Source organism: Zea mays, chromosome 2 (assembly GCF_902167145.1).
Source record: "Zea mays cultivar B73 chromosome 2, Zm-B73-REFERENCE-NAM-5.0, whole genome shotgun sequence".
Lineage (NCBI taxonomy): Eukaryota > Viridiplantae > Streptophyta > Magnoliopsida > Poales > Poaceae > Zea > Zea mays.
This window is the reverse complement of record NC_050097.1, coordinates 222,319,409-222,332,364: the sequence shown is the minus strand read 5'-3', so window position 1 is coordinate 222,332,364 and position 12,956 is coordinate 222,319,409. Positions and strand designations below refer to the sequence as shown.

The following is a 12,956-nucleotide window of genomic DNA, read 5'->3' as shown; positions in this document are numbered from 1 at the left end:
CGACGTTGTATTTGATGAGACTAATAGCTCTCCAAGAGAGCAAATTGTTGATTGTGATGATGTAGATGAAGAAGATGTTCCGACGGCCGCTATACGAACCATGGCGATTGGTGAAGTGCAACCAAAGGAACAATTGGAGCAAGATCAACCTTCTTCCTCAACAATGGTGCATCCCCCAACTCAAGGCGATGAACAGGTTCATCAAAAGGAGGCGTGTGATCAAGGGGGAGCACAAGATAATCATGTGTTGGAGGAAGAGGCGCAACCGGCACCTCCAACCCAAGTTCGAGCGATGATTCAAAGGGATCATCCCGTCGACCAAATTCTGGGTGACATTAGCAAGGGAGTAACTACTCGATCTCGATTAGTTAATTTTTGTGAGCATTACTCCTTTGTCTCTTCTATTGAGCCTTTCAGGGTAGAGGAGGCCTTGCTAGATCCGGACTGGGTGTTGGCCATGCAGGAGGAGCTCAACAACTTCAAGCGCAATGAAGTTTGGACACTGGTGCCTCGTCCAAAGCAAAATGTTGTGGGAACCAAGTGGGTGTTCCGCAACAAACAGGACGAGCACGGGGTGGTGACGAGGAACAAGGCTCGACTTGTGGCAAAAGGTTATGCCCAAGTCGCAGGTTTGGACTTTGAGGAGACTTTTGCTCATGTGGCTAGGCTAGAATCAATTCGTATCTTGCTAGCATATGCCGCTCACCATTCTTTCAGGTTGTTCCAAATGGATGTGAAGAGCGCCTTCCTCAACGGGCCAATCAAGGAGGAGGTGTACGTGGAGCAACCCCCTGGCTTCAAGGATGAACGGTACCCCGACCACGTGTGTAAGCTCTCTAAGGCGCTCTATGGACTTAAGCAAGCTCCAAGAGCATGGTATGAATGCCTTAGAGACTTTTTACTTGCTAATGCTTTCAAGGTTGGGAAAGCCGATCCAACTCTGTTCACTAAGACATGTGATGGTGATTTGTTTGTGTGCCAAATTTATGTCGATGACATAATATTTGGTTCTACTAACCAAAAGTCTTGTGAAGAGTTTAGCAGGGTGATGACGCAGAAATTCGAGATGTCGATGATGGGCGAGTTGAACTACTTCCTTGGGTTCCAAGTGAAGCAACTCAAGGACGACACCTTCATCTCCCAAATGAAGTACACGCAAGATCTGCTAAAGCGGTTTGGGATGAAGGACGCCAAGCCTGCAAAGACTCCGATGGGAACTGACGGACACACCGACCTCAACAAAGGAGGTAAGTCCGTTGATCAAAAAGCATACCGGTCGATGATAGGGTCTTTACTTTATTTATGTGCTAGTAGACCGGATATTATGCTTAGCGTATGCATGTGTGCTAGATTTCAATCCGATCCTAAGGAGTGTCACTTAGTGGCGGTGAAGCGAATTATTAGATATTTGGTTGCTACGCCTTGCTTCGGGCTCTGGTATCCAAAGGGGTCTACCTTTGACTTGGTTGGATACTCAGACTCCGACTATGCTGGATGTAAGGTCGATAGGAAGAGTACATCAGGGACGTGCCAATTCTTAGGAAGGTCCCTGGTGTCATGGAACTCTAAGAAACAGACTTCCGTTGCCCTATCCACCGCTGAGGCCGAGTACGTTGCCGCAGGACAGTGTTGCGCGCAACTGCTTTGGATGAGGCAAACCCTCCGGGACTTTGGCTACAATCTGAGCAAAGTCCCACTCCTATGTGATAATGAGAGTGCTATCCGCATGGCGGAAAATCCTGTTGAGCACAGCCGCACAAAGCACATAGACATCCGGCATCACTTTTTGAGAGACCACCAGCAAAAGGGAGATATCGAAGTGTTTCATGTTAGCACCGAGAACCAGCTAGCCGATATCTTTACCAAGCCTCTAGATGAGAAGACCTTTTGCAGGTTGCGTAGTGAGCTAAATGTCTTAGATTCGCGGAACTTGGATTGAATTGTAGCATACTTGTATTTATGCTTTTGATCATGTTCCTTTCTGCATTTTGTTGCTTATTATGGTGCTCAAGGTGTACAAACACTCCCTGGACCTCACAAGTCCGTTGCAAAGTGATGCACATGTGTAGGGGGAGATGTGTTACAACTTGACCCTTTGAGACTAACCATGTGCTTGAGTTGATGATTTAGTCTCGAAGGAGGATTGAAAGGGGAAAGGTGAACTTGGACCATGCAAGACTTCCACTGCACTCCGATGAGAGGGTAACTTATTCCAAGTTCATCTCTATGATCTTATTGCCTTTGTACTCTTAATTGAAGATTTTGGTGAGGCAATGGGGTTAAAGGGCCAAGCTTGTTCCCGTTTTGGTGTTTGATGCCAAAGGGGGAGAAAATAAAGGCCAAAGCGATAAATGGATCAGCTGCCACTTGAGAGATTTTGAAAATAGTAGAATAGAGCTTTTTGTTTAGACAAAACTCTTTTATTGTCTCTCTTGTCAAAAGTTGGCTTTTTGTGGGGAGAAGTGTTGATTATGGGAAAAAGTTGGCTTTTTGTGGGGAGAAGTGTTGATTATGGGAAAAAGGGGGAGTTTTTGGAATCTTGAATCAATTTTCTTTGGAAAACCTCTCTTTATGTCTCTACAAGTGGATTTGACTTAGAGATAGGATTTTGTGTTTGATTTGCAAAAACAAACCAAGTGGTGGCAAAGGATGATCCATATATGCCAAATTGAATCAAAATAAATTTGAGTTTTTATTTGAAGTGATATTGCACTTGTTCTAGTTCCTTTATGTTGTGTTGGCATAAATCACCAAAAAGGGGGAGATTGAAAGGGAAATGTGCCCTTGGGCCATTTCTAAGTATTTTGGTGATTGAGTGCCAACTCAAGTGCTTAAAAGTGAATCAATGCCCATGGATGAACAAAGTGCAAATCTAGAGCAAAGGTATGTTTCTAAGTCTTAGTACATTGGTTTTGTGTACTAATATACTTGTCTAAGTATTGGAAACAGGAGGAAAAAGAAAAGAAAAAGTTGGCTAGAAGGCTGCTTCGGTCTGGTGCACCGGACATTGTCCGGTGGTGCACCGGACAGTGTCCGGTGCGCCAGGCTGCCTCGGCCGAAGAGGCCGCTCTCGGGAATTTGCTGACGGCGTACGGCTAAAATTCACCGGACTGTCCGGTGTGCACCGGACTGTCCGGTGAGCCAACGGTCGGCCGGGCCAACGGTCGGCCGCGGATTCTGCGCGCGACACGTGGCCAAGCCAACGGTCGGAAGGGGGCACCGGACTGTCCGGTGTGCACCGGACTGTCCGGTGCGCCAACGGCTCCCAGATCTGCAACGGTCGGCTGCGCCATTTAAGGAAAGAAATCGGGCACCGAACAGTGTCCGGTGTGCACCGGACTGTCCGGTGCGCCCGATGACAGAAGGCAAGATCAGCCTTCCAGAATTGTTCTCAACGGCTCCTAGCTGCCTTGGGGCTATAAAAGGGACCCCTAGGCGCATGGAGGAGAATACCAAGCATTCCTACAACATTCCTAAGCACCAAGACATCGATCTCACGCATTCGTTTCATTGTGATAGCATCTAGAGCTCTTGTTGAGTTGCGAACTCTTGGAGTTGTGTTGCGAGCTCTTGTTGCGACTTGTGTGCGTGTTGTTGCTCTGATCTTTTGAAGTCTTGTGTGCGTTGCTCATTCTCCCTTACTCTATGCTTCTTTGTGAACTTCAATTGTAAGGGCGAGAGGCTCCAAATTGTGGAGATTCCTCGCAAACGGGATTGAGAAAAAGCAAGCAAAACACCATGGTATTCAAGTGAGTCTTTGGACCGCTTGAGAGGGGTTGATTGCAACCCTCGTCCATTGGGACGCCACAACGTGGAGTAGGCAAGCGTTGGTCTTGGCCGAACCACGGGATAAACCACTGTGTCATCTCTGTGATTGATCTCTTGTGGTATTGTGTTTTGTTGAGACTCCTTTCTAGCCACTTGGCATTTATTGTGCTAACACTTAACAAGTTTTTTGTGGCTATAAGCTTAAGTTTTACAGGATCACCTATTCACCCCCCCTCTAGGTGCTCTCACCTCTCACCTTCAAAATCAGTTATTTATCACCCCCGCCGCCTTTGCAAAACCAAACAAACAACCTACAGTTTTATTTAGTGGTTTTGATGATGTGACACTGATTTAACTGACAACAGTTTTATTTTTTTCAATTCTATCATCTAATATATCTAAAATTTATATAATTTTATAGAAAAATAAATAAATATCATAGTTCTTCTATTTTCTGAACTTTAGAAATATATCTAAAATTTATATAATTTTACAAAAAAATAAATAAATATCATAGTTGTTCTATTTTTTCTGAACTTTATAAGTAGCAGCTTAATTACTAAAAATAAAACTAAACAAAAAGAGTTTAATAATTTTTTTCTCTGATTCGTTTCTTATGAGAGGCTACAAATTTTACTAGAGTCAAATAATAGTATAGCTAAATTACTAATTTTCTGGTTGATTTTCTTAAACAGGTTAAGTGGTTCTTTCCTCTAATTACTAACTAAATCAGTTTTACATTTGTTTTTTAGAAACACTTACCAAATAGTAATAAAATGATTTTTATTTTTTACATAAATCTTCTCTTAACTAATATAACATATAGAATATTTCTAGAAATTTTTTAAGAACGTTGAATCTGAACCATAATTTACGTAAATATTTATAAGAACTTTACATAGGTCTAGATTTAAAGTTCTCAGAAATTTCTATAAATGTTTGTATATGTTAGTTTAGCTAATAGAAGGTCTTTGTAAAAACTGAATATCAGTTTATTCTTATTCTCAAGAAAAAATAAACTAATTTCTCTGGGTCAAATGAAATTCTCTTGAAAAATAACGTTGTCAAACTAGTCCTTAGAGTTAAGTTTTAGATGTGGACTATACAATCAAACCAGACAAAAACCAGCTTCGGTATTGTAACCATAAGATAACATCATATGGACATTAATTTTTTTTCTTCCAGAAATGTACACGTAGCTATTGAAGTGTGGATTTGGAAATTGGAATGAAGATTTTTGGTGTTTGGTTGTCTAATGAATTTATAGCTGAAGCTAGAGCTCAATTCCTCGGCATTAAACTATATCTAGAAATTGTATCTCATGACTCATCAGTTCCTAAACTCTCTAGATTTATATTACGCTTGATTGGTTGGTGGGCACACGCGCACAGACGCGTACGATCATGGCTGGTTGGATACATACATTTTGAGTGTATCTTCAAATGCAACTAAAAAATCACTTATTTTGTATCTGCTCATGCGTACATTTTGACCTAAACGTGTTAGAAGAAAATTGTAAAGTAATACCATAATATGCACCTTTTTATTTACTTATTGTTTGATATAAATGTTTTTAGATATATTTTGAGTGTTTATATTGGTAACATTTATAAATAAAAAAAAATCAAAAGTTCTCTATTTTAAACCTGGTCTCGGCCCCCTAAAACCCTAGGGCTGCCACTGCTTGTAGATTATTTGGGATCTACAGAATATGTTTTATAAGGGAATTGGCTATTGTTTGAGAAGCATTAGAAAACCTAAGTATTTGGATTTCATATGTATATGGGTGCCTTCTACTCATTTAATTTTTATTCTGGTCCGCCGCTGGGCAGATAGCTAGCCAGCTCCGACACGTAGGAGCCGCCGACGCCTTCGTCTAGCTCGTCGTCGTCAATCGCCGTCGGTGCTAGTAACATGTCCTGGATTAAATTTATCTTGGTCTTAATGAGAAACGAAGACAAGTTTTTTTTTAAAAAAAAAAGGCGAGCCGCACGCATGCAGCAAGGCGACGAGCCGACGATAGGAAGGGAAATCTAGGAGCACGTGGCGTGTGGCCTGGAACTCTGGGCTGCAACGGTCGGCTTCGGCTAGAGCCCTAGGGCGCGCGCGCGAGTGGCTGCCGGGCTGGCTGGTTGCTGGTTGGTGGGCTGAAGGCGACAGCGATGCGTGGGAGTCCGCAACGGCTAGTTTTAAGACAAAGAAAGCAAGCGAACCAGACCTTTTTCTCGGGGCTTTGCAAATTGGCAGCGTGCTCTCAGGTCTCTGGCTCCCCGCCCCGCCACCGCCACCGCCAGGTGCCAGGCGACAGCAATGCCAACGCCAATGTCAGGTGAATTGGCCACCGGATTTGGACACCCCATTCTTATTCTAACAAAGCTATATGTATCCTCACCTCTATAACCATATCCATCATGGGTATAAAATTAATCACATATCCATTTTTATTCGGATATCTGGTCCTCAATGAGTCCCTATCCCCTACAAAAAAGACATTATCAGATTATATTTTTATATGATATTAACATCCATACCACACCAACAATAATATATCACTAATAAATTTGACATGTAACAAGAAAAAGCTTACTTAACCATACAAAATAGTAAAAACAAAGTGTCACATGGACGGTGGGTGGGGCGGCTCGTGGCTGGCCCCCCTAGGTTGGGTGGATGAGTGCTTAAAAGGGTTGGAAGAGTTAGGGTTAGTTGTTACACTTATTGCCTATTATGTTGCATAATTCATTTTATTGGGTGAATATTACTCATGAGTAATTGGGTTCGAATGATTGATTCCCAAACCCATATCTGCTTACTCAATAGGTGAGGATTTTGTATTATATTTATACCTATGGGACAATTTTTGTTCTATATCCTAACCCTAATAGGAGAATTCCCCACAAGTTAACGGGTACCGGGTCCCCATTAGCATCTCTAGTCACGATAGTTACCTGGAGGGAGTCATTTGGTCCGCCTACTTTTAGGCTGGTTTAACCTTCATCTATTATATCGATAGGTAATATTGTTGTGCGATTGGTATCCATCGGTGCTATTTGATTCGGTCGGTTAGTTAGGGGTGTTTGGTCTGAGGGATAACTCTATCCAATTTGAGGTGGTACATTATGGGTTCATTTCTCAAATTTGGTGAGATGACTATATTCCTCATATTAGTAGTTACCATGAGGAATGACGTGGTGAGGGATCAACTCATTCTATTCCACAAACCAAACAAAAATAGTGAGAAGCGAGAAAAGTGATGGACTAACTTATTTCTCAAACCAAACACCTCATTAATGCACCGACCTGTGGTCAATTAGTATCGATGGTGTTGAAGTCGAATCGATCCACACGGTGGACAATCGATCGATATCAAGCTTGATTAATAGCTCGTGCTATTTTGATCGTTTAAAGTTTAAAACTCTAAAAAAATCAAAAAGAAAAATTTGATCTACCCTATATATAGATGGGTGTTTTGGCTTCGTTCGCCCTCAACACTCTTCAATTTAATTGTCTTTCTTCATATTATATACTCTCACTCTCTGTTTCAGTATAGATCCTAGTGGAGTCCGAAATTTGAAAGCTTCACTGACTTGCTCAATGAAAAGTCTCCACAATGTCCTGAGACCCCTATCGGTGTGGAAGAGATCTTCTTTGATGGTCTTTCTCTCATACATCATTGCCGGGAAGATGTTTTGCCCATCCCCATTCCATGAGTCCGCACCCTCTATTTCCATACATATATCCTTCTCTTTTGTATCCCTATCGATCATCCATGGATGCTCCTCCTCCCAATGAAAATCCTACCAACGATGCCCCAACTACCTCTGAAGCTTCTAACATTGACATTTCACTTATCCATACCTTCCTTCATACTCGTATGGGTATCCATACGGTGCTCCTCCAAGTGTATCGTATGGCGCTTCTCCTCCGTTTACTCCTCCATTTGGTGTTCCTCCCTCATATAGTGCTCGTCCTCCATTTCATCCTTCTACATGCACGATAGTGCTCCCAAGCATCGGTGAAGGGACTAAATGAAGAAACAGTTTCCTTACATCGGTGCTCCTTAATTTCGACGGTGAGAGACTAAATGAAGACGGAGGACAAAATGTTAAGTATATATATATATATATATTTATGAATTTGACACGATTTTAAGTCAATAATAGTTTTTGAGTAAATTTATAGATCAACAAGTGGAATTGGCAAGAAGAAATCGATCTTCTAGGGCTAAATAGCCGGTACCTACAGCTCCACCATAAAAGTTCCTCGCTACTGTACCCTAAAGCAACTGAAGGATCAGTGGTCGACAAGCAACTGAAAGATCACCCTCTTCGATGGCATCTACAACCGCTTGTACATGCCCCAACCGATTGGAGCATATGATGTTATGCTGCTCAAAGCGACCAATGTGAGCTTCTGCAACAGGCCTAGTGAAACCGACTTGGAGCTAGCGCGTATGTGGTGTGCTTTTTGGCATCAACCAAGTGGTGTGCGCGACAAAGTGACGATGATTTAGTGATGGGAGCAAAAAAAATTTATATCTCAATTTGGACGACGGTTATAGCTGTGTCCATCACGCTTTATTGACTATGATAGGGTAAGAGCTCAATGCAAAAAGAAAAGGCTACCAACAAGTAGCAGCAAGTTTCCAATCATAAAGAAGAGGATGTTGAACAAGCTTTATAAGACTAGCCAGAGGATGAATGAATCAATCGAAATTGTTTGAGCAGATCAACAAAGTTGCTAGATCGCTCCACCGTCGACATAGTTAATGTGACGATCGATAAAAAGATTGCTAGGTTGGATCCAACGTTACCTCGCTAATAATAAGTGGCTGTCATCCATGTGAAACTAAAACTAGCTGGTAGCCCCTAGCTAATACATATTACATAGTAGTTATTTAGTTACTTGGTTGGTCTACTTGCATGCACTAGTATTGTAGCAACGATTTTTAACCTCTAAGGCCCTGTTTGGGAACAAAGTTTTTGAAAACTACAGTTTTTGAAATACTATACTATACTTTAGTTATGACAATACCGTAGTTTATAATACCGCAGTTTTGAAAACTGAGGTCCAGAGCTAAGTTTAGAATGCCTTAAAACAACTATAGTATTTGCAATACTTCAGTTTTGAAAACAGAGATTTTACCCAGCTTGCCAAACACCATTATGTATATAATACTGCAGTATTTAAGAATACTGCAGTATTCTTCCAAAACTGCAGAAAAACTTTGTTCCCAAACACCCCCTAAGTAACTATTACCGCAGGTGGGTCCTGCTCTGCCGCCAGCAGTATGAACTTGTGCACAATCCGCTACTACTTGATGATCCAGCAGCATTGCTGTGCATTTTACCGAGATGGACTGGCTGCCTGACCAGGGGGATTGACTTCGTCTGGGCCCACGAGCCAGTCACCCCATGAACCTAGGGCCCTGTCCGAACGCGCCTCCCACGGCGGCGCGTGCGACTCCCCAACATGGGAAATAAATAGATGTCCCAATTACCCATCGAGCCGTCGTCGTGGAGCGGCAGGATTTGAAAAATCTCGCGAGAGGGCCTTGTCCTTGTCCACTTCCTCCGCTTCGCCGTCCCTCAAAGCAGCGGAAGGGGAGAGGCCAGGGTGCAGCAGCAGGACCCCAACGGCAACCTCCGCCACGCACCACGGAGCAACCAAGCAGCAGGTGCCGTGCGCGCGGTTCCTACTTCCCTCCTCTCCTTCTCTCTCTCTCGCTAGTCGCTAACTTCTCGATTCGATCGTTGCGGTTGCCGGGCGGGCGCGTCGTCTGTTCTCTCTCTCTTTCTCTCTCTCTCGATTACTTCTCGTTCGTGCAGTGCAGATGAACTCTTAATGTTCGTTTTTTTTCCCTTGAAGTTCTGCTTTGTTCTGTGACATAAGTGAGGTACTACATCGAAAAACGATCTGATTTTATTTTTCAGGTCACAAACCTGAAAATACCAATCTACGATACAGATCTAGAAACCACGAATACATATTTTGTCGGGGCTAATAGGGGGGAAAAAAGAAGATATTCTGTGGCATCGGAACTCTGTAACACTGTTGGTTTCTGTGAACGCTTCAGGTAAGGCAAGGCAAGGTAAGTGACGAGACAAAGATGGTGCAGGAGGAGCTGCCGCAGGCATGGTGGTTCGACAGCCACAACCTCGCGAGGCCGTCGCCATGGCTGAACAGCACGCTCTCAGGTTTCGCCTCTCTCTCCTGAATCTGGATGCTCTGCTGTTCTTACTGCGTGCCTTTTAGCACGTGGATCTGTCTTCGTTTTGTAAACGGGAAAACACGCGGAACTGTCTTTGTTCTGTATGCATAGCATAGCTTTATTTTGTTAGCATGTATCTTCTTTGCATGGGGGAATTATTTTGTCTAGGCGCTAGTACTAATATTTATTTGCTTTGTTTATGCCATGATGAAGTACCTGAAGTTTTCGTTCGATTATTACAATTCCATTTTGAGTTTACCTGGGAATTTCTCTAATGATCATTTACCCGAAAAGTGTCTTGACAATCCACAGGGTTAGTTTAAGGTCATCAGAATCGTTTTAGCATGCTGTAGGTATCTTTAATCTAGATTGCTCATTTGCACTTGACATTACTTCACAACTGAATCTATTGCTCACGTGCACTTGACTTTACATGGCCACATGGGAATTTATAACCTTGTTGTAGTTATCTCTAGGACCTTTGGGCTCTGATGGATGAAAGTGATGAAACTACCACTGCTTACTGACGAGAGGTTATTGTGCTGCTTGTCGGTCTCAGAGCTGGATGACAAGACCAAGCAAATGCTGAAGCTGATCGACCAAGACGCGGACTCGTTCGCCCAGCGCGCCGAAATGTACTACAAGAAGCGGCCGGTGCTGGTGGACATGCTCGGCGACCTGTACCGCACGCACCGCTCGCTGGCGGAGCAGTACGACCTGCTGAAGCACGGCAGCGGCACACGGCACACGGTGTTCGGCCTGTCTTCCTGCACACAGAGCCGGTCGTCGACGAACGGCAGGACCACTCCTCGCTCCTCCTGCTCGGCCTCTACGTACGACTCGGAGTCCGAAGTGGACGACCCCGGGCAGGAAGAATACGAGGCAGAGCAGCTGGCGCGTGCGGGGATGGCCAAGACGGAGTCGCCGCCGCCGCCGCCGGAGCAGCAGCAGCAAGAACAGCGTGAGCAGGCGGAGCAGCAGATGCGCGCGGAGATCGAGAGGCTCAAGGCGCAGAACGCGGCGCTGCAGAAGGCGGCCGAGGAGAGCGCGGCGGCGCTCAGGGCGGAGCTGGCCGGGAAGGACGAGGAGAAGCGGGAGGTGATCAGGCAGCTGGCGTCGTCCATGGACGTGATGAGGCAGGAGAACCTCACGCTGCGCGAGCACATCAGCAGGGGATCGTCGAAGCGTTCCTCTGCGCCCCGCGCGGGAGCTGCGTTCGATCTCAGGAAGGTGGCCAGGGGCCTCTTCTCCGCGAGGCTGTTCACCGCGCACTGCAGGCCTACGGGCCCCATCGTCGCGCTCTGAGCAGGATGCCAGGATCGTGAAGAGAGACAGCGTAGATATGCATTTGTTGTAGGCGAGTGATGTGCATATTATAGGATGGCATCGATCGATATTCCCTCCGCTGTCTGTTTCTCAGGTTCAACTAAACTAGAGGGAGCACTCGTTTTTTACTATGATGGCGTAGTAGTAGTAGTTAACTGTAGTTAAATATTTACTAGTCATATGGATGCATGTTTGTATGATGGCGTTAATTATTGTTAAGTATTATTTTGTCAGTTCCTCATCTGCTATGACTATGATTTTTGGACCTGGGTAGAAGATAAGTCGTGGACTTCTCATGATGTATTTTCGAAATTGCGGGTTCCCCCCTGTCGCCGAAATAAACGAGTGTTGACGACGCGTCGTCATTGCTACGGCCGCGGGCAGGGGTGCATTGCATATCAGTGCGAAAAAAAAAATGTTACACGTGATATGAATAGAAAAAGTTCAAGTCAGAAATAAAATAATATACAAAATCCAAAAAAAAGGGGCATTCCGAGAATCGAACTCGGGACCTCTCGCACCCAAAGCGAGAATCATACCACTAGACCAAATGCCCTGTTGTGAAGTTCTTTCTATCACAAGCGTTATAACTTTAATTGTGATCTCGAACCCGCAATGTCTCAGTGCTACTGAATTTTAGCGTCGCCGTGCGGTGCCTTGTGCTCAGCAGGCTGCCGTGTGAGTGGCAGGCACACGGGAGGGTACAGTACAAGGAAGTCAGTCATCTTCTACAAGCGGTGCTGCTAACTCGCCCGGCCTCTCTTGCATTGGATCCAGCGCTTCCAGAGGAGAGGGGCCTGTTTGTTTCAGCTTCTGGCCACCAAAAGCTGTTGCGGACTGCCAAATGCTCAGCTTTTCATCCAGCTTCTATAAAATTCGTTAGGGCAAAAACCATCCCAAATCAACATAAACACATAATCGGTTAAGTCGTTGTAATAGTAGGAATCCGTTACTTTCTAAATCCTGAGCACTATGAAAAACTTTATCTTCCTCCACGCGTAATCGTAATGATACTCAGATTCTCCCGACAGCCAGATTCTTCCCACAGCCAGATTTTCAGAAAAGCTGGTCAGAAAAAAGCTGAACCATACAGACCCAAAAGCCTCCGTTGCGCGGACACGCACGACAATTGTCTGGCTCTCCAAACGGTATCTTTTTCTTATTCAAAATATTTATTCTAAAATGTAGAATTTTAAGTCGTACTTAAATGAACTTAAATGATAAAACAAATAATAACAAAATAAATGGAAACTCAAGATTTTTTTAATAACACAAGTGATTAAAGTTTTAAAAAAAATCAATGGTGTCGTATATTTATGAATGGAGGTAGTATCTTCTAATCTAAGTCATCACAAAGCAACACTTTACATTTCTGTTACAACATATGCACATTTGCTAGTAATAAAGCTCTATTTGGTAAGGCTCTTTCTCTACCAGCTTTAGTCTTAGATCTGGCTCCTCTAAAAAACAATTTTCTCCTTGTTTAGAGGAAGAACTCTAGAAAGAGTACCCTATTTAGTTAAAAAAAATAGCTCTTTATGTAGGTTCTTCTATGACGAAGAGAAAAACACGGGAAAGATATCGATAAAAGCTTCTTTTCTGGCTCATGACTTATGTTGTGTTTTTGGAGGAGCTTCTACATCTTTTTTAG

The 12,956-nt window shown here is 43.8% G+C and overlaps 1 protein-coding gene and 1 non-coding gene across 5 annotated transcripts; one reads left to right on the top strand and one right to left on the bottom strand.

Moving 5' to 3' along the window:
- Positions 1-9,186: 9,186 nt before the first annotated feature.
- LOC100279886 (Protein NETWORKED 3A) lies at positions 9,187-11,553 on the top strand. 4 transcript variants are annotated; one of them, XM_008669607.1, is made up of 3 exons: positions 9,187-9,445; positions 9,845-9,965; positions 10,539-11,553. In XM_008669607.1, exons 2-3 carry the CDS (start codon positions 9,878-9,880, stop codon positions 11,282-11,284), a joined length of 834 nt encoding a protein of 277 aa, XP_008667829.1. In that variant the 5' UTR covers positions 9,187-9,445; positions 9,845-9,877; the 3' UTR covers positions 11,285-11,553.
- Positions 11,554-11,789: 236 nt separating this feature from the next.
- On the bottom strand, positions 11,790-11,861 carry TRNAP-UGG (transfer RNA proline (anticodon UGG)). The gene has a single exon. It is a non-coding gene; the product is annotated as a tRNA-Pro (tRNA).
- Positions 11,862-12,956: the final 1,095 nt, after the last annotated feature.

Coding starts and splice junctions, on each gene's coding strand:
- LOC100279886 (XM_008669607.1), top strand. CDS start 9,878: ATGGTGCAGGAGGAGCTGCCGCAGGCATGGTGGTTCGACAGCCACAAC. Junction 9,966..10,538: donor GCTGAACAGCACGCTCTCAG/GTTTCGCCTCTC, acceptor TGTCGGTCTCAG/AGCTGGATGACAAGACCAAG.